The sequence below is a fragment of the Salmo trutta genome, chromosome 30 (genome assembly GCF_901001165.1).
Source record: "Salmo trutta chromosome 30, fSalTru1.1, whole genome shotgun sequence".
Taxonomy (NCBI): domain Eukaryota; kingdom Metazoa; phylum Chordata; class Actinopteri; order Salmoniformes; family Salmonidae; genus Salmo; species Salmo trutta.
This window is the reverse complement of record NC_042986.1, coordinates 10539822-10561192: the sequence shown is the minus strand read 5'-3', so window position 1 is coordinate 10561192 and position 21371 is coordinate 10539822. Positions and strand designations below refer to the sequence as shown.

Genomic DNA, 21371 nt, shown 5'->3' with positions numbered 1-21371 from the left:
GCGCCGTGATTGTCTCAGTGTTCTGTCACTCATGGGGACACTACGTCACCGCAAAATTCAAGCCCATTTGGGTGCTGCCATAGAGTTACAGTGGGAAACAAAGTATGTGAACCATTTAGAATTATCTGGATTTCTGCATAAGTTGGTCATACATTTTATCTGATCTTCATCTAAGTCACAACAATAGACAAACACAGTCTGCTTAAACTAATAACACACAATTATAATTTTTCATGTCTTTATTGAATACACCGTGTAAAAATTCACAGTGTAGATTGGAACAAGTATGTGAACAGGTTGACCCTCCTTTGGCAGCAATAACCTCAACCAAACATTTTCTGAAGTTGTGGATCCGACCTAAACAACGGTCAGGAGGATTTTTTTCTACCGTAGCATTGATTGGACAGATCATGTCAACATCATACTTTCAAAATCTTAGCTAGCAAGCTAGACAAGCAGTCATCATCATGAATCAAGTTGACAATCTACTGGCAAATCCTTTTCAATCCATATGAACAGAAATGATAGATAAAACGTATTGGTGCTCATTGGACATAAACATTACACAAGTTGGAAATCGCAAATTCAACAATGAGTGGTTTGGAACGAATCAGTGGCAAGAGTTGCAAAGCAACCACTAGCCTGCTATTCAGTGGAGTGGGTGTGTGGTCCAAGTCTTTGTTTAAGGGTCTCTTTTCCAAGCTTAAAGGGATAAACATTCAACAGCATGGGCCAGAAAAGGTTGAATACATTGGCAATGCTGTCAATCCAGCATGATTTCGGCTGCGTTCAAAACAACTGGAAACAGGGAAATCATATACATATGCAACCAAGGTTAATCCTATTCCACCAAGTAGCCATCTCGATATGGCTTGGATAACACTTTACATTAAGTTGCTCCTATACCTGCGCATTGTAATTACCACATTGTGCACTTGTGAAACAATAGTGGAAGAGCATAATGATGTCGCCCCCCAGGCACTTACCGCAAATCCTCGTTTTGTTAAGTTCGCCGTAGTTTACGTTACTTTTTTTGTACGGTCATTAGCACAGTATTATCCCAATGTTATCTTCAAGACACCTGCAATTAGAACAACGGAAGAAGTAGCCTATATTGTGCTGATTTATTGGCACATTGAACCATATCGCGTGCTCTAGATTTAAAAACTCAGTAGATAGTGCTAAAATAATGAAATGAGAGGGTTTACTCTGCCCAAAATCTGCCTATGTTAAGCAGATCCTTAATTATTAAGCAAGTGAGGAGTTTTTGTATGGGGGGCAATGAGAGTGTACTGCTATTTTGATCTAACAGAACTTTCGTAAAGCTTAGGTTTTTAGGAGTGTACTGATTAGTGTGATGCACATGACATCTTGGCAACTTTGAGAAAGAAAAAAAAACTTTATCGGAGTTGTCCCTGTTGAAATTCGAGACCGTCTAAGCATATTCATGAGGCTAGCATCTCACTCTACATTGAATACAGGCGGTTGATGTCAACAACCCTCATTGAATATTCAAATAATGAGTTGTATCCTCCAATCCAAAGAGAGGAATATAGATGGGAGCTTGACAGCCTGCCGTTCCGCTCTGTGGACAATGAATCCCATTGTTAGGGTGGAGACACAAGCAACTCATATCTGAATTCGGCTATCTTTATGCATGTTCGCCATTGTTATTAGACAGAGCTACTGCACGAGAGCTACTTCATGTAAAGTGCTGTTTTCCTGGTTTTGTAAAGAGCATGCAATATGTAATATGCCAAATTTGCTAATCTGTCCATATTTAGATTTCCCCTAATGGCAATCATCACCTAGATAAATGGAAAGTTTCAATGACAGTGCCCATGACAACAGCATGAACTAAACCTGTAAATCAGAAAATTAAAGTCCTGAAGCCTGTGAGGCTAAATGGATGTTCTGTATTCACTCACAGACCAGTTAACTCTTGTTTTAAACCAATATACTAACAGCTTGACAAGCTCAATGGCAATACAAGGATTACAAGCGTGTTTAATATGTTCAAATGTGTTAAAACGTGTTCTGACATTGAACAGGGACATAATGATTTTTGCTGAAATGATTGAATTAACGCTCAATACATTTCAGTGAAAATGTATAGATGTATTTTTTAATAACATTAATTATTTCAAATTAACCTGTAAATCTTTGAAAATTACAATAAAAACATTGAAAAGAAGATTGATTGTATGCATTGTGTTTCTTATTTTTACCAATATTCTACTGTATTTTGCCTGCAATTACACATGGCTGTGCATTGTTGCTGTGTTTGACATCGCTTTTACTTTGTCTTTGCATAGTGCTATGACAGGTTATCAAATTATCAGCACCTGATGGAGATAAGCCTATGCAAGATTAATGTATAAGCCTGTGAAGGGTCAAGTCAAGGGCATGTATGAGCCACCTTGTGCCCTTCACATCTACAATATGCTGTTTTATACAACAAGTGGGTCTAATCCTGAATGCTGATTGGTTAAAACCTAATTCCAGACGGTTTCTATTCCACGAATTACCTCCGGCTAAATCTATGACATTAAAATGGCTATTTACTCTGTTCCATCTAACTGCGCAATCCACTGTCCCATCAACCTAGCCAGGAAATGTATAAACTTGATCTCCACTATAAAAAGCATTTAGACATTATCTCACATTTCTTTTAGACTAACATTTAGTTTTCAACAGCGGAGATTTGTATCTCCGACATTTGCAACTTTGTTTCAATATTCAGGCAGGCAGCGTTTCATGAATCAGCATAATTTTTATGGATGTATACCAAGAAATATCAATATAAAACAGCTCAAATGAAACAAAGTGCCGCTAGTTTGCAGTCTTTCCAGCTTCACTTTGAAGTGATTATGTTAGCTGTGTTGTTGGCTAGCTCCTCTGAACAACCGTGTTTTGATGAGAGAGCACATTTTCAATGACAGGTGAAATCGCTCATTATTATGGATGTATCCAAATAAATGTCACTGGAAAACAGCTTAAACAAATACAAATACAGCTATTTTGTTGTTTTCTGGCTGCACTGTTTGACGTGACTGTAAATTAGCCGCAGTTAGCTAGCTAGCAAGCAAGGGATAAGAATGTTGCCAGCCAGTATGGCAGTAGAACATTTAGAACGAACGATTGGGTCGCGTCCATAGATACCGAACAAAAAGACTTAACGACTGGGTCGCGTCTCTGGCAACCGAACCGATAGAACGACCAGTCAGTTTGGGTAAGCAACTCTAAATTTGTGTCGGGACTATATCTTGTGGAAGGATGAAGTAGTAAGAATAAATTCATCCCGCCAAAAATGTTTTATGAAAATATGTAAATCATTATTTGAATATGTTGCTAACCCATTATATAAAAGTGATAATGCCCTCGAAGCTGGTGTTTGGGGGAAAGCGCCAATATATCCTCCTAACACCGGCTTCTCTGACATTGTCATTTAGATACATTTACATTTACATTTAGGTCATTTAGCAGACGCTCTTATCCAGAGCGACTTACAGTAGTGAATGCATACATTTCATACATGGCTCCCCGTGGGAATCGAACCCACAACCCTGGCATTGCAAACACCCTGCGTTGCAAACACCATGCTCTACCAACTGAGCTACAGGGAAGGCACACTAAGGTCATCAACAACTTGCTGGCATCCTGTTCCTTGAGGGAGTGCTGTGCTTGCATTATGCATGTTGACACATGATAGCTTAATACAAAACACTTAAAAAAGGTATAAAGCTTGATACATTTTTTCAGATTTATAACATAATTACTGATATTTAATGTCTGAAATGTTATTGTTTGCCAAATAAATAAACATAAATTGAGAGCATGTATAAACGTATTGCAATTAGGCAATAGCAGTGCTATCTCCGTATTTTGCAAGTGTATAAAAATATGTACACTGAACAAAAATAAACATCTGTTCACAACGTTGACATCAAACCTGAAATGTAAAAAATGTAATCAGCAAACCACTCACCCACAAGATGCCATACACACTGTCTGCCATATGCCCAGTACAGTTGATACTGGGATTCATTCATGAAGAACACACTTCTCCAGCATGCCAGTGGCCATCGAAGGTGAGTATTTGCCCACTGAAGTAGGTTACGACTGCAAACTTCAGTCCGGTCAAGACCCTGGTGAGGACGACGAGCATGCAGGTGAGATTCCCTGAGACAGTTTCTGATAGTTTGTGCAGAAATCCTTCGGTTGTGCAAACCCACAGTTTCATCAGCTGTCCGGGTGGCCGTTCTCAATTCTTTAAAGCAACGTTAGAAGTGGCTTATGGTAGAGAAATGGCAAAAGCTCTAGTGGAGCATGCCAATTGCACGCTCCCTCAAAACTTGAAACATCTGTGGCGTTGTGTGACAAATTAGCACATTTTAGAGTGGCCTTTTATTAATCCCAGCACAAGGTGCACCTGTGTAATGATCATTCTGTTTAATCATCTTGATATGCCACACTTGTCAGGTGGATGGAATATCTTAGCAAATGAGAAATGGACACTGACAGGGATGTAATTTGTGCACAAAATTTGAAATATCAAAAGAGAAATAAGCAGTTGTGGGTATGGAACATTTCTGTGATATTGTATTTCAGCTCATAAAACATGAGACCAACACTTTACATGTTGCATTTATATTTTTGTAAATTATAGATGCATGCATCAATAGCAAAATACTTGGTCAACATGTGCATTATGTCACCTTGATGAAAAGTGATACAGTAAATCATAACACTATCCTATTGCAATGAATAGGCTACTGCACATGTATGTGTGAAAATATAAATGTAAAGATCTAAAGATACAATATGTACATTTAACAGCCTGACCCTGCCACGTTGTGACTGATGGATGGAAAAATAACCAATTTGACAAAAAATGGTCCCAGTATTTATTTTCAAATCTTTAAACAACAACATGACGTTAGAGCGAAAGGACATATAGTGATGACTATCACTGCACTGCTCAATAAATGAACCCCTGTTAATCTCGGCACCGGGCCCCTCCCTCCCCGAGCCGTTAACGCGGATGTAACTAAGCGACCTAATCTCTGACCTGAAAAAACTAGTTATTTCCGTGGCTGCCGACACGGTAATCTGTCCAGTCCTCAACGAGGTTTTGGCAGGAGAGTCAGAGAAGAGCTACCTTCAGAACCTACAGTATCTCACTGGTAAGTCAAAGAGAAATCCGCTCCGCCAGGGTAGACTAAACTGCCTCCAGGGTAGGTCTGTCTCATTCATGGAAGTCGGTCCATTAGTTGCTTCTCGGTCTGAATTGAAGAATTGCCGCCACGTCCTAGAATACAGCTGGTGGGTTTTCATATTAAAAAGGTAGTTTCAACATAATACTTTTTTAGCCTAATGATAGGCTATTCTGCGCGTGGATGACATTCATATAAAAAAGGTCCATAGACCTACAACTCAAGTTAAATAATGTATCTGTAAAAACATTTTTGAGATTGTATTACAATCAGAAAAGTGTCAAATAAGATGTTTTTAACAGGCTAATTCGAGTGATTGCGCAGGTGATGCTGCAGCCAACTTGGTCCATCGAGCGGCTTTGAGTGCACAGAAAAAAACACACTGGATGTACGAAGTCCCAGCGAATGTCGGTCTCTAAATACAAAAGAACACTCCGTCCTCTCGCATTTTCCCACGGCGTTTTCTACCAGTGTTGTCCTTGCATTGACCGGACTGCCTGCATCCCTAAAGGCAAAACTACCTGTGGCTTGAGTTGTTATAAACTTTCAGGTAAGGCAGTCCAGCTTTAAAAACACCATCTGAGAACTGTCTTTAAAGTTTAAACTTACCAATATTTTAAACTAGCCTAAAGTGATGATCAATAGATTTACAACATTGTTTAGAGATTTTTTTTGTCTGATAGCAAGGATTGATACTAAGGATTTTATACTCTGTATTTATTTAATTTCGGGGGAAAGTAGTCATTATATTGTATTCTGGAATTGTGTGTACCATAACAGATGTTGTGTGTACCATAACAGCTGCATATCTATCTTATGACATGGTGTAGTTCTATGTTTACACTGAACACTGTACTGTTCCATGGATGTACTGAACCTGCACTGATCTGGAAGTACGGATGTTGCTGCTTGTGCTGTATAATGCCCACATAATGACAACACATTGATGTGGGTAGACAGAGGACTTTACAGTGTGATATCAGGGAGACAAATGAATAAAAGCATGACAGGTGGCTTGTGGGAGAGGGACCAGACAGGGACAGAGCTTAATATTTCATCATAGTTGGTAGTAGCCAGAATTATAGACATGAGAGGAGTGGAATAGTTATTCAACATTTTGGCTTTAGCATATACTTAAAAAAAAAAAAAAATATCTTATGCTTGTCATGTGGCTACTGTATTACCTGACTTGAGTGACAGATTTGACAGATAATTTGTCAGGTTCAGAGCAGTTTTCATTTGTCTATCATGGTTTTGTCTAATTGGATATCAATGGAACGGACTTCCAGTGAAGATAGTTGGGAAGGAAATGTGAGAGGTATGGATGTCAAATTTGCTTCATACTTTCAAGATTGTTCCCTTTGTTTGTCTAGTTTCACATAGGAAAACCATCTTGGTTGTTTGTTACCATGTTCTGGATGTTGTTTTTCTTTGGTCTAACAGCTACACTTTATTTCCCAAGTGTTGTTTTACATGTAGAAATTGATTGTTAATTCTGTCAAGAGCTCTGGACTTGTTCCATAAATGATTGAATCCTGTCCTTGGCTTGGTTGGCCTCTTCCACTGTGACTATTCCTGGCAAGGTCAGGGCCTACAGATCAGAAGTTTGTAATCTCTTATATAACGGAAATGAGGCAAAGCTACAGGGTAACTTGGCTGCATAAACTAGGCCTACCATAGCAGTAATCTTTCCCAAACAGTTTGGGTTGATCAGCCAAGTTACCTAATTCAGAACAGCAAAAAAATAAATACGTCAGCAAACCGCTGTAGATATTGCATCTACGGCTGGTTTGGATGTTCACTCTGAGTTCATCGCAGAGTAATAGAGAATAATGGATGCTCAATGATTTTACCATTGTCTGTCTATGTCAATCATCTCTCAATCAGATAACTAATGATTTAGCAGCCTTGTTAGACAGGCAGCGGTGTCAGACTGTCTGGCATTATGGTGTGCTCTACACGGGCCAATGGAATACAGATCTGTTTAACCTGTGTGGCTGCAGACAATGGGTTGATTTCTCATGACTCTGGGAAATGTCATAATCCAACAGGACATTGTGAGAGTGTATGGGTGTGGATACAGAAATTATTATTTTGGGGTTTCGCAATAGCACTGCAGATCATATGTGAGTAGGAATCTAGGCAACATTATTATACTGGATTCTGAAAACTGGTGTTTAATGACATTCCTCTGTTTTTTTCCCATTGTTACAGAAATCCCTTTTAAAGAAGCAGACATGGGTCGTAAAGAAGACGAATTTGACTGGAAGAAGACCACTGACAACATTCAGGAGGTGTTTGACTTCATGGAGGTTCTTGGATCGTAAGTACAGCCCACACCCACCTACCTACCAAAGGACCATTTTCCCTACCTCATTAGAACATGCATGTGACCTAATTGAGGAAAGAGAGAGCGACCCTCATGACTATCCACTGGCTGAGGTGCATATCATGCAGTAGGTTTGATTGGATTACCATGAGACCTACTTTACAGGTAGATGTCTTATAGACAAGTCACTGTGGCAACGCTGAGGGTATCAGTCCTAGACCTTCTGATGACATCTGGTACATCAGATGGCTTATCAGATCATTCACAAAATGGCCAATAGAAGTCGTCTATGGAGCCATCTTTTGCTTGATATTCATTCAGTTTCAAATTCGAAACTGGATTTTGATTGTCTTTGGTACAATCTTGACAAAATTCCACAAGAACTCTTCAAAGATTTTTTCCCAGACGTTTTTGATGGCCTTGTAGAAAATGTGAGTTATTGTAACCAGTTGTGTAAAGTACTTTACGTAAAAATACTTTAAAGTACTACTTAAGTAGTTTTTTTGGGTATCTGTACTTTACTATTTATATTTTTGACCATTTTTACTTTTACTTCAAAAATAATTTTACTCCATACATTTTCCCTGACACCCAAAAGTACTTGTTACATTTCGAATGCTTAGCAGGACAGGAAGATGGTACAATTCACAAACTTATCAAGAGAACATCCCTGATTATCCCTACTGCCTCTGATCTGGCAGACTCACTAAACACAAATGTTTTGATTCTGAATTATGTCTGAGTGTTGGAGTGTGCCCTGGCTATTCGCAAATTTAAAAAACAAAAAAATCGTGCCGTCTGGTTTGCTTAATACAAGGAATGTGAAATTATTTTATACTTTTACTTTTGATACTTACAGTAAGTATATTTTAGCAATTACATTTACTTTTGATACTTAATTATATTTAAAAGCAAATACTTTTAGACTTTTACTCAAGTAGTATTTTCCTGGATGACTTTTACTTGTAGTTTTCTATTAAGTTATCTTTATTTTTACTCAAGTATGACAGTTGGGTACTTTTCCCACCACCGACTGTAACTAAGTAATTTGAGTAAATGTAACTAACAGTTTCAAACGATTTAGATAGTTTGTGTTGGATAAATATTTTATATGTGCATTGATTTTGCACCAGTCAAAATAGCCTCATTTTAGTGTGTCAACCACCATGACTTAATCCATGGGGTCAATCAAATGTTCTTGACTGAGCTGTCCTGTCTTACTGAAACTGTCATGTTGAGAGGCTTAGGAAGCGGTGGTGGTGGATGATGAATTTGGGGCTGGGCCAGAGGTAAATAAAGGTGTGAAGGCTACTGCGGCCTAGAGGTCTGACGTCACTGTACTGTGGGAACACAGACTTGGCTGGACCGAGGATTGGATATGCAGATAAGAGAGGAAGCCATGTAGACAAAAATGATTTGTGTGAACATACAGGTATGTTTTTGGAGAACATCGCCTCTTAACTAAGAAGGGATGTTCTTTTGGAATTGTTCTGAATGGAATCTTGATGTTAAAGGCAAAAATGTATGGCAGAATGAAGGCAATTTGACTTATTGTTGCATGATAAGTGACGTAGGTGTAACTTGTTCTCAGCAGAGACCTACTTCAAAAAGTGACAGATCACATCTGGGGAAAATATCACAAAACAGAAATGTATAAAATAAGCAAAATATAGTGAAAGTATAGTGAAAGCATAATACAAGTATAAAAGTAGCATTATATTCTCAGAATTATACAATTCTCATCTCTTAGGGCAGGGTGATAGCTTTGCCTAGTCAGGAGGGGTCAGCTTTGTTTTGCAGGTGTCAGGCTAAGGGAGATCAGGTGAAGGGCAGACTGACACTGATAATCTTTCTCTCAGATTGGAATAAGGATCAATGAGCAGAAAGAACAGGTAAACGGATGGAGAAAGCTTGGACAGGTGCTCTATAGATCCGATTACTGTACAGTGAAACCCCTGTATGTAAACCAAGGCCCCGTGTTATGTCTTGTTTCCTCTCTATAGGCCTAATTTATTTAATTAGCATGCACACAGAGTGGTTTCTAGACTACGGTGTTTGACGATCAACATATCACCATAACAAATTAGCGCAGAGCAGTCCCTACTGTATTTCCTTCCTATGTTCCATCACAAGGATCTATCTCAGGGAATTAGGGAGGCTAGGATGAGGCTTTATAAAGATAAAACCCACAGAACACAACATAAACACAATCTAGTTTCCTGGCAATCTGACATACAGTACAGTACAGAGGCTTGCACACCCGTCTCATGTAGATATCATCCCTATCCTAATCTGTCCCTTTATCGTGGTTTATTTCAGCAGTTAATGGTGTATTCTGTCTGTCTTTTGTGTTTTCAAACTGTACATGAGGAGACAACAAGCTGACAACAAGCTTACTAATAGCTGTCTTGCATCCCAATTAATTTCCACAGATGCTGTTTGATTGATAATATCCCTTGTGGGTCATAAGGAGAATCATGGGGTTCTCTGGGAGAAGACGCTGTGTAGTTTGGGAGAACATAAAGACGTCAGCATGTCTGACTTACGTCCTGGGGCCTACCTCTGTGCTCCATTTGAATTTAATGAGACAATGTGAGATAGTGTGAGTCACAGGTGTCTTGGGACTGTCTGCTGCAGTTGAAGCAATCTCTGCTAATTATCTTTAGAATTAAGTTAGTTCAATCCTTTAACCTTGCAGTGCTCTCATCTTGCATATGTGTTCCTTAGACCTTCTTCAGTGGCGTAACCCAACAGAAAGGGGGCAGCACTTTTGCGGTACAGTGTCTTCTGTCAGCCTCTCTCTCCAGGTTGTGTATGATCCAATATATGATCTGGTCGCTGCTTGGGGTAGAGGTCTATTTGTGATGGCTGCATATGCTCCGTTTGTCCACACCTCAAGCCTGACTGCCACACTTTCTGTTGCGTAAGGGATTATCAGGCTAATCCCAGACAATGCTGAAGATAGCTCGGAAACTGTACAGAACACTAAATTGAGTGAGCCCTTAAGCCACTCAATCCCGTCTTAGACCTTAAATAGGACCTTTTTCCACAGTATTCTGTTTCGATATCCTGCACCTCGCTCTGCTCTAAAATCAAAGGGTGCATGTAGGCCACCTGATACCCGAAGAACAATAGAAACCATCAACGGTGTATTGCAAACATTTATAACCTACTGCAGGTCCATAATAACTGTAGCCTACATCACAGCAAAATGGAGCAATTCTGATGAAATTACAGGAAAAGAGAAGATTAATGTCAGAAAATGCATCTCAGTATCTCATTTCACATACAATATCACCTCAGTTTTATAACATCACGCCCATGTGGGCCTGACTAACAGTGCCCTTCATATTTTCTTATGGAAAATGTCAGTCTTCCTAATAGGATAATAAGCTGATTTCTCAGATCCTATGTAGTAAATACACTATTATAATAATGGAACCAACCCTTTGCCTATGTGTTTGTGTGTTCATCCAGGGGGGCGTTCTCCGAGGTGTTCATGGTGAAGGAGAGGAAGACAGGCAAGCTGTTTGCCATGAAGTGTGTGAAGAAGAAGCAGAAAAGTATTCAGAATCTGGAGAATGAGATTGCCGTGTTGAGAAAGTAAGAGTTCAAAACGTTCAATTGTCATTCAGTCCCATTTCAAACTGGAGGACTCTTTCATACAGCTACTGTATGTTTCATTGTGTTTTCATCTCACATTCTAAACATGACCTATATGTTCTCACTCCCAGGATCAAACACGATAACGTTGTTGGGTTGGAGGATTTCTATGAAAGTCGCTCTCATTACTACCTTGTCATGCAACTGTAAGTTCAACATGTTTAACCTTCTATTACAGTAGAATGTAGAAAATATTATGATAGTTATTTCCTATAAAACCCTTGTGTGCACACAAACTCCACAAATAATAGTTATTGCCCATTGATTTAATGACAGCCACAATGTTATGCCTGTCTGAGTTTGGGATCAGACAGCAACTTAGCACTCAAGTCACACGCAGAAGCATAATGCTGAATGTTCCCAATGCTGAGCCTGAACATGAGCAGAAGCTCATGGATTGAAGAGCATATGTCATCCACAAATGTTAGGCTGAGCAATGTTTCCGACAATCAGTTCATGGTTAAGGTTAGGTTGAGTCTGCTTTAAGTGCTCAAGGTTAATGGCTGTTGTTGTTCTCCCGGTAGCGTTGCTGGGGGTGAGCTGTTTGACCGTATCCTGGACCGGGGGATGTACTCAGAGAAGGATGCCAGCAGGGTCATCCAACAGGTGCTCCAGGCTGTACAATACCTCCATCAGAATGGCATCGTACACCGTGACCTCAAGCCGGAGAACTTGCTGTATTACAGCCAGGATGAGAGCTCCAAGATCATGATCAGTGACTTTGGCCTGTCCAAGATGGAGGACAACGGTGTCATGTCCACAGCCTGCGGCACTCCAGGATATGTGGGTAAGGAAGGAGACGTTTGGCCTTTACGGATAATTAACTGTGTGTATGGGTGATACACTGGGTCAGAAGAACCACACTCAAACACATAAGGGAGACAACACAGATATTACGAAACCTAATAACCTGTCAAATACCATACAACACTAGTTGAGGTAAATGAACTGAACTTGGAGAATTGTTCCTCCAGCCCCTGAAGTCTTGGCCCAGAAACCCTACAGCAAGGCAGTGGACTGCTGGTCTATTGGAGTCATCACCTATATCCTGTGAGTATTGCTCTCATTGATGACCTCCGGATATGTCAATATTGGACCAGGTCTCTCTTGGAAAAGAGATGTTATCTCAATGAAAAAAACCTGTATAAATAAAGGTCAAATAAACATTTTAAAAAATGTATAGTCTACTGTAAGGTATAGTTGATTGCATGTAAAAACTATGTATCTGACCAGGTCTTTGCAGCCAAGAGTGCATTTTTGGTTTTCAAGCTTGTTAGTCTAATCAAGGGTTATCTTTAGCATGATGAAGGCATAGTCATGCTAATTCATTATTGGCACTGGGCCGTTCCCTCAACATATACTGTTACAATGGTGGAGTTAGAGCTCCACCTTGTGGACATTTAACACAGAGACAAACACACACAATATATTTACGTCATTTAGCAGACGCTCTTATCCAGAGCGACTTACAGTAGTGAATGCATACATTTCATACATTTTTTCTCCGTACTGGTCCCCCATGGGAATTGAACCCACAACCCTGGCGTTGCAAACACCATGCTCTACCAACTGAGCCACACGGGACCCATCATTTCTTAAAGACACAAACTTACACAGCATTAATATTTTGTTTCTCTAGTCTCTGTGGATATCCCCCTTTCTATGAGGACACTGAGACGCGACTGTTCTCTAAGATCATGAAGGCACAGTACGAGTTTGACTCTCCCTTCTGGGATGACATCTCCGAATCAGCCAAAGATTTTATCCGCAACATGATGCAGAAGAACCCGAAGATGCGCTTCACTACAGAGCAGGCTCTCCGGCATCCCTGGTGAGTGTCATGATCAACAACATTATTGCTTCATCTATTTTGTCTGTAACATTTACAACAACATATTCTCTGTGGTGTCCAGTGTGAGGTGTATTCAGGCTAGCCTGGAAACAGTTTCAGTTTCAATGACAGGAATGCCAGACTGAATTAGTGAGCTGAAACAAAGGTGAAATATAGCAGGATTTAGTCTAGATTACGAGGCTAGATTCAGGCTAAAACCCGTCAGGAGATTACAATGTTCTTTTTGGTTGTCTCTCTTTCAGGATCATTGGAAATACAGCACGGAGCCAGGATATCTACCAATCTGTCAGTGTCCAGATCCAGAAGAACTTTGCCAAGACCAAGTGGAAGGTGAGCCTTCCTCCCATACTGCTCAGTAAGGGTTCTGGCTCTCTCCCCCATTTTAGACATAATCCCAGTGTGTTGTTTGTGTTTACGACACATCTGATCTCTTTCCTGATTAAGGGCCATGAAATACCGTAAACATCTAGGTGTTATTCAACATCTCTGATTACTCATAATCAAGTCAATATCAAGACCACTATAAAATCTAATCGCCTAACTCATGATGATGGCTATCACCATGGGAGCGCATACAGTACTTTTTCTCTTAGCATGTTTCTCAGCGACTGTTGTCGGTGTGTCGTTACAGCAAGCCTTTAACGCCACCGTGGTCATCAATCACATGAAGAAGCTGCAGCTGGCCCACTCTGAGCTGGTGGTCAAGGCGCAGACCCTCAACATGCCCACCATTCAGGTTATCGACGTCTCCTCCCCCGCCAATTCCCACAACCCCCTGGATCCCGATAGGCTGGAACCCAAAGTTAACCAAATTACCCTACCAATCAGCTCCAGAGACACGAAGAGCCACCAGCCCTTAAAGATCAGCCAAAGCGAGCCGGCACACGCCCATACCCTCGCAGAGACGGGCAAATACGCCTACCACTCTGAGCCTGCGAACCTTAATACGTAAGGACTAACCCGAACTCCCATATTTTCCTAAAAAGACAACTAGCCTCCATTCACTGTGCCTGAATGACCATTAAACAGTGGGGAATTTCCCTGATTTAGCCGTTGCGCCATCCCCTGTAACTATCTGATGGATCTCTTTGCATCCCCTTGTTTTAGGTACAGGGCAACGGCCAACCGCAATGGCCAAGTTCTCCGGACTGGAGTGTGCTCTGTCATGTGAAGGATCGTTGGATGGACTTTGCATGGAATTTTTTTACTAGGTAAATATTGAACTATTACACATTACTCTTTATTTAGTGCTTGCTGTAACAAGGTTGCGTCATGGTAGTTTTTCATATTAGTAATTGATATAGATCATCTGAAGGTGGGATTGTGTTTGACTAAGTGTGTGTCCCTCCTCTCAAGGTCAGTCAGCTGACTTGGTCATGTCATCTTCCTTCCTGTGGGCCAGCCCAGGCACTGATACTGACAAGTGGATTCTCAGGATGGCCAGTGAGATCCAGAATCCGCCGGGTTTCAGAAACTAATTCTGAACAGTGCCTAGAAACCTCCTTGAACATATTCTGGACATACTGTACACCGGCAGATGTTCACACACATACATGTATATAACAGGGTATTCCATGATGTCCAGAATCCCAGGGAGGAGGGGCACTATGCTCACTAGGGACTGGGTGATGTATGTATTATACCATGGAGAAACAATTATTCACATAAGAATTTGTGTTATAACCCTTGAAGAAGGAGTTGACGTCAGGGAAAGTTTTTTTTGCGTCATGATGCGATGTGGTGATGCGATATGGAGCAAAGTTGAAAGTTGAAAGACAGCTAAAGAAGAAATAGGACTATTGTGTACATGACTATAAGACTGACTTAAGTGGTTGTGCCATTCCATGGTGTGGAGAGATGTTCGAAACAGAAGGCAGGTTTTGATGTGGAATATATGACCAAGTTGATGGGGAACATTGAGTAACTAAACAATAGTGTGCTCACTGTCAACTCATTACCAGTGTAAATACCACTCTTATTAATGACTTGCCAACTCACCAGCACTCATATTAATGAAAGTTGAGATTATAAATCTAATTTATCCTTGTGCTGAAGAGATTTGGATAATTTTATTACTGTATTGATAATATTATGTCTCCTTTTAATACAAGGAGGTGAGTTGCTTCTGTCCCAAGCTCAGCGGAGCTTGCTGTTGGTGTTTTCTAAATATTCTAGATTGGGTTTTTTCTCTGTAGCTTCATTGTAAATAAATAAAATATGTACACAAACAATCCTATGTCTTTGCTTTTTTTCCCTCTCTACGCTCGGTCATGTGACGCAATTCAGTGACCTAGATCAGGGCTTCCTAACTTTTTTTACCCAGCACCCTTTATAAATGTGTTATTGAGATAGCCTATATTAAATAGACCACCAGCTTGATTTAGTTTAATCTGAAGTCTCAGAATAGATCATACAGTATGGTCGGCTAAACTGCAGGGGATAACGTCAGGGACTATTAGATGAGACGGGATCAATGGCTTAGCCAGATAACTTCATATTATGAAACAAGTCTATAAAGAAGTGTACACATTCTTATTGTCAAATTAGCTAAACCCACTCACTTGGCTAAACTATAATAGAGCAATAAGGCCCGGGGGGGGGGGGGGGGTAGATGGCCAATATACCATGGCTAAGGGCTGTTTTTATGAGCAACGCGGAGTGCCTGGAGACAGCCCTTAGCCGTGGTATATTGGCCATATACCACAAACCCCCAAGGTGCCTTATTGCTATTATAAACTGGTTACCAATGTAATTAGAACAATAAGTTTGTTTTTTGTTATACCAGTGGTATACGGTCTGATATTACACGGCTTTCAGCCAATCAGCATTCAGGGCTCGAACCACCCAGATTATAATTAGTAAATCATTTCACAGGGGCTACAAGTGAAGGAGAAAGTGGTATAGCAGCAATACAGGACACTTTTATTATCAGAAAACACATATGAAAGATGTTATTTGTCCCTATTACACTGTCCACCAAATCCCCCTTTTTGAAAATGCTCCTTTAAAGCAGCTAGCTAATGCAATGTGAAAGTACTTTTTGCCTCTCCACTCATGTGGTACAGATGAGAAGGTCCTCACATGAGTGCTACATGCAGCGTGTTAGCTTTCTTACCCACCCTTCCACCCCACCAACCACAAGATAGTTGACTTGGACCACAGATAGCCGAGACAGATTGCCTATTCAGGCAAAAGAGCGTGGCACAGAACCCAGAAATATGGGGCAAAGGTCCCCAAACAGTCTAGCAGTTTTCCTAAAGTACAGTGAGGGAAAAAAGTATTTGATCCCATGCTGATTTTGTATGTTTGCCCACTGACAAAGAAATGATCAGTCTATAATTTTAATGGTAGCTTTACTTGAACAGTGAGAGACTGTTCAAATCCAGAAAAACGCACGTCAAAAATGTTAGAAATTGATTAGCATTTTAATGAGGGAAATAAGTATTTGACCCCTCTGTAAAACATGACTTAGTACTTGGTGGCAAAACCCTTGTTGGCAATCACAGAGGTCAGACATTTCTTGTAGTTGGCCACCAGGTTTGCACACACCTCAGGAGGGATTTTGTTCCACTCCTCTTTGCAGATCTTCTCCAAGTCATTAAGGTTTCGAGGCTGACGTTTGGCAACTCGAACCTTCAGCTCCCTCCACAGATTTTCTATGGGATTAAGGTCTGGAGACTGGCTAGGCCACTCCAGGACCTTAATGTGCTTCTTCTTGATCCACTCCTTTGTTGCCTTGGCCGTGTGTTTTGGGTCATTGTCATGCTGGAATACCCATCCACGACCCATTTTCAATGCCCTGGCTGAGGGAAGGAGGTTCTCACCCAAGATTTGACGGTACATGGCCCCGTCCATCGTCCCTTTGATGCGGTGAAGTTGTCCTGTCACCTTAGCAGAAAAACACCCCCAAAGCATAATGTTTCCACCTCCATGTTTGACAGTGGGGATGATGTTCTTGGGGTCATAGGCAGCATTCCTCCTCCTCCAAACACGGTGAGTTGAGTTGATGCCAAAGACCTCCATTTGGTCTCACCTGACCACAACACTTTCACCCAGTTGTCCTCTGAATCATTCAGATGTCCATTGGCAAACTTCAGACGGGCATGTATATGTGCTTTCTTGAGCAGGGGGACCTTGCGGGCGCTGCAGGATTTCAGTCCTTCACGGCGTAGTGTGTTACCAATTGTTTTCTTGGTGATTATGGTCCCAGCTGCCTTGAGATCATTGACAAGATCCTCCCATGTAGTTCTGGGCTGATTCCTCACCGTTCTCATAATCATTGCAACTCCACGGGGTGAGATCTTGCATGGAGCCCCAGGCCGAGGGAGATTGACAGTTCTTTTGTGTTTCTACCATTTGCATATAATCGCACCAACTGTTGTCACCTTCTCACCAAGCTGCTTGGCGATGGTCTTGTAGCCCATTCCAGCCTTGCGAGGGTCTACAATCTTGTCCCTGACATCCTTGGAGAGCTCTTTGGTCTTGGCCATGGTGGAGAGTTTGGAATCTGATTGATTGATTGCTTCTGTGGACAGGTGTCTTTTATACAGGCAACAAACTGAGATTAGGAGCACTCCCTTTAAGAGTGTGCTCCTAATCTCAGCTCGTTACCTGTATAAAAGACACCTGAGAGCCAGAAATCTTTCTGATTGAGAGGGGGTCAAATACTTTTTTCCCTCATTAAAATGCAAATCATTTTATAACATTTTTGACAAGCGTTTTTCTTGATTTTTTAGTTGTTATTCTGTCTCTCACTGTTCAAATAAAGCTACCATTAAAATTATAGACTGATCATTTCTTTGTCAGTGGGCAAACGTACAAAATCAGCAGGGGATCAAATACTTTTTTCCCTCACTGTAGCAAACATGCCAGTCCAAAGCTACAGCTTACTGAAACAGGGAGTCTGTGTAGTCCGTGTGGTTCTCACCTCACACGTAATGATCTTCCTGAAAGCGTAATTGCAGCCAAATTACGCACCATCACTTCAAGGAAGTTTGCCATGGCCAAGAACCAGAAAGAGGGGAAAGGTTGAGTCTACTTTGCAAATGGCATGAGAATACAGAACATGAGTGGGAATCCCAGGGTTCCAGATAGTGATATGTGACAATGGAATTTTATAGTGGACTTTACAACCTTGGTCTGACTGGCAGTCACATTTTGAAGAATGTGAGTGAGACTGGAGTGTGAAAAGTAGCCTGTTTAACAGTCACCAAGGTCTGAAAATGTGACACGTAGTTTATTATTGCCATTTCAGTATTGCCGAAATGACAACACATGGCACTCTGTGACTAGTGACCAGATTATTTCACAACAGAACCAGACGACTGCCTTCCTCCTCTTGTCCTGCTTTGGGAAATCATGTCAAAGGGCATGGTGACACACACACACACACACACACACACACACACACACACACACACACACACACACACACACACACACACACACACACACACACACACACACACACACACGCTTATCTAGAGCAACTTACAGGGGTAATTAGAGTTAAGTGCCTTGCTCAAGGGCACATCGACAGATTTTTCACCTAGTCGGCTCAGGGATTCAAACCAACGACCTTTCGGTTACTGGCCAAACGCTCTTAACCGCTAGGCTACCTGTCACCCCACGTCCAATTTAACTTCATCAATGTATCAACAATGTCAATATATACTGTAAATCCATTCGTTGTGGACACCCATAGGCTAAAGCAATGGAAGTCTAAGAGGCATTGGGACTTCCGTAAAGCTCTCTGTACTACTTTGTTTGATTAGGAATTAACCTAACACTGCAGCTGGGGCATTCCAACCAATAAAGGGGTGGTACCAAGATAAATTGATTGAGGGGGTAGTACTCTAACATTCAATAATTCTCATTGGATACAGGTCAACCTCTCCTGATGGTGTTTAATGTACACGACACTGGACATAAACCAACCAACCACACATGACGGTCAATGTTCAGCAACATGTGTAGTGTTAGTCTTAGCTCTCTTTATTCTTCATTGTGGAGTTGTCAATTCCCTAATATAAAATAATAATAGACACGTTGCAAAGACTCAGGAGATAGAGTATTGGAAGTGGGTTCAGGTCAAGCATAGCTACTGCTGGTGTTTGTCTTACTGTTTCACAAAATACACGTTTCACTCTTAGGATTAACTATCTGCCTAGTTCAACTTCAAAGTTTTGCAGGTAGATGAGACCCACAAAATGGGTCAGATTTTCACCTTTGACATAATTTGACTTTCTTTATTTGATGACACATCAGCAAACATTGGACTGCATTGTCGAACTAACACTCATTGCACTGTTTAGAAGCAGCAAGATTGATGGGTTTCTGTAGTTGTATTAGGTAGCATCATAGACTATCACGCTGACTAGATAGTGGCTGATGAGTGATGAATGCTTTTCACGTTATAAGACTGCAGTAATACAGTAGCCTATACAGCATTACTACACTTATTATAGATGCATTCCGGGATCCTAAGCACTTACAAATTGTAACATATTTTACGAATTGTATCCTAAGCACTTACAAATTTGTTACATATTGTACGAATTGTAATTTGTAACATATCATACGAATTGTATCCTAAGCACTTATACATTTGTAACATATTGTACGAATTGCAATTTGGAACATATTGAACGAATTGCATAACAACTAAAAATGTCAGGACGTAGCATATCCTACGAAATAGATGATGACTACTTTCAAAACAACTGGCTGAAATTATACAAAACCTCGACAAAACCACACAATTGTACCTCTGTTTCATGACTAAAACACATGTGACTCACGTGATATTACTTGCACAATTTTGGCAAGATGGGGTTTTTCAGTGACCTTGCCTTTGTACCGACTCTTGGCTGTTTCCAAAACAGCCCTGGACAAATGCCATTATAGAGTGCATCAGATATTGAAGACATTGCCTCAAAGCAGTTAACTCCACCACTGCACTTCCTCAACACCCATCATCATGAATATTCATCATTTGACACTTTGTGGGAGTTGATGTGGATCTCATTGTGTATAAAACCCAGCACCTCTCATTGCATCTTTACTTGGGGATGCTTGACTAAGACGAAATCTAAGAAAAGCATTTAACAGGTCCCTATACACGTAAGTACATTTAAATATTTTCAGCTCTGTTCTGTGCAGTCTTCATTCAATCTTATTCAGAATTGAACAGTGTAATCTACATTGTCTGAATATTTTAGATATTATCAGTGATATATTATTTAATGCATTATGATTGTCATTCAAATGTACAGCGGTCAGTACTAATAATTACGCTAATTCGTTTTAGTTTAATTACCACATTTGCAGAGCCATTAAATAGCCAATTAATTATGGCATTTCCTTTTCCCTCAATAGACTGAACTTAAGACAATGGAGACCATAAACGAGATCATTCCATTCGCTAAGGAGATGCTGAGCCAGAGGCCCAGTCGAGGCATGATGAAGGTGTACCTGCTGGGTTCTACCCTGGCGTTGTTTGGAGTGGTCGGTGGGCTGGTGGAAACGGTCTGCATGCCATTTTGTGAACAGGAGCCATTAGACGAGGAAATGATCAAGCTGATCGCAGAGGAGAAGAAGAGGCAAATGCTGGAGCCAGAGATAACCACCATCGAGCCTGATGTTGTGGATGAGTTGCAAACGGAGATTGATGCTAAGAAGCCACTGGAAGGTCGTCAGAGGAGGGCGTCTATCAGATCACATGCCTGTTGAAGATGCACTGCAACACCCTCTCATGTTACACACACTAATGAAACCAACACTCAGAACACAAAATGTGGTGAAATAAGCTGTCAACCAGGCAATCAAAAGAGATTGCACTTGGTGATTTTTATCATGATAATTTGGCCATGTTTAGGGACCCCTTGACTTATTAGCAATGAGAAGAGAAGAGACTGAATGAATGGATGGATGGACGGATGGATGCAACAACAAGCTACAGTGATGACTGGCTGCTGGGCAGCAGAAGCTCTGTGACTGATTGAGAATTTGTATTTTCTTTTGGCTTCCTAATAAACCTATTTTAGGTTACCACTGGGTCATGAACTGGTTAATGTCAAACAGTGCTGTGAGTAGTCTAATTATGTATATAAACCCTAGATGACTGTTTTAAAGCCACTGCACAGCTATTTTTGTACTCCATTGTAAAAATATTTTGGAAGCTATAGAAATGCATTTATAAATGTGTACATTCGTTTTATCTCAGTATATTCTAGTACATACACATTGATGCATACATTTCAATTGTATTACGTGAACTGAACATAAAAACAAAAAATAAAGACATTAATAA

The 21371-nt window shown here is 40.7% G+C and overlaps 2 protein-coding genes across 4 annotated transcripts; both read left to right on the top strand.

The window, feature by feature from the left end:
* The first annotated feature begins 5053 nt into the window (after window positions 1-5053).
* On the top strand, window positions 5054-15291 carry camk1gb (calcium/calmodulin-dependent protein kinase IGb). Of its 3 annotated transcripts, none has more exons than XM_029722680.1 (11): window positions 5054-5186; window positions 7431-7539; window positions 11023-11148; window positions 11280-11354; window positions 11733-11995; window positions 12183-12258; window positions 12848-13039; window positions 13303-13390; window positions 13692-14008; window positions 14168-14271; window positions 14417-15291. In XM_029722680.1, the coding sequence occupies exons 2-10, from the start codon at window positions 7454-7456 to the stop codon at window positions 14229-14231; spliced, it is 1287 nt and encodes a 428-aa protein (XP_029578540.1). In that variant the 5' UTR covers window positions 5054-5186; window positions 7431-7453; the 3' UTR covers window positions 14232-14271; window positions 14417-15291. The 3 variants fall into 3 exon arrangements, with proteins under 3 accessions (XP_029578540.1, XP_029578538.1, XP_029578539.1); XM_029722678.1 differs by lacking the exon at window positions 5054-5186 and adding an exon at window positions 5253-5766; XM_029722679.1 differs by lacking the exon at window positions 5054-5186 and adding an exon at window positions 6208-6534.
* A 4781-nt stretch (window positions 15292-20072) lies between these two features.
* Window positions 20073-21109, top strand: LOC115167931 (G0/G1 switch protein 2). Its single transcript, XM_029722677.1, has 2 exons — window positions 20073-20182; window positions 20438-21109. The coding sequence occupies exon 2, from the start codon at window positions 20453-20455 to the stop codon at window positions 20789-20791; it is 339 nt and encodes a 112-aa protein (XP_029578537.1). The 5' UTR covers window positions 20073-20182; window positions 20438-20452; the 3' UTR covers window positions 20792-21109.
* Window positions 21110-21371: the final 262 nt, after the last annotated feature.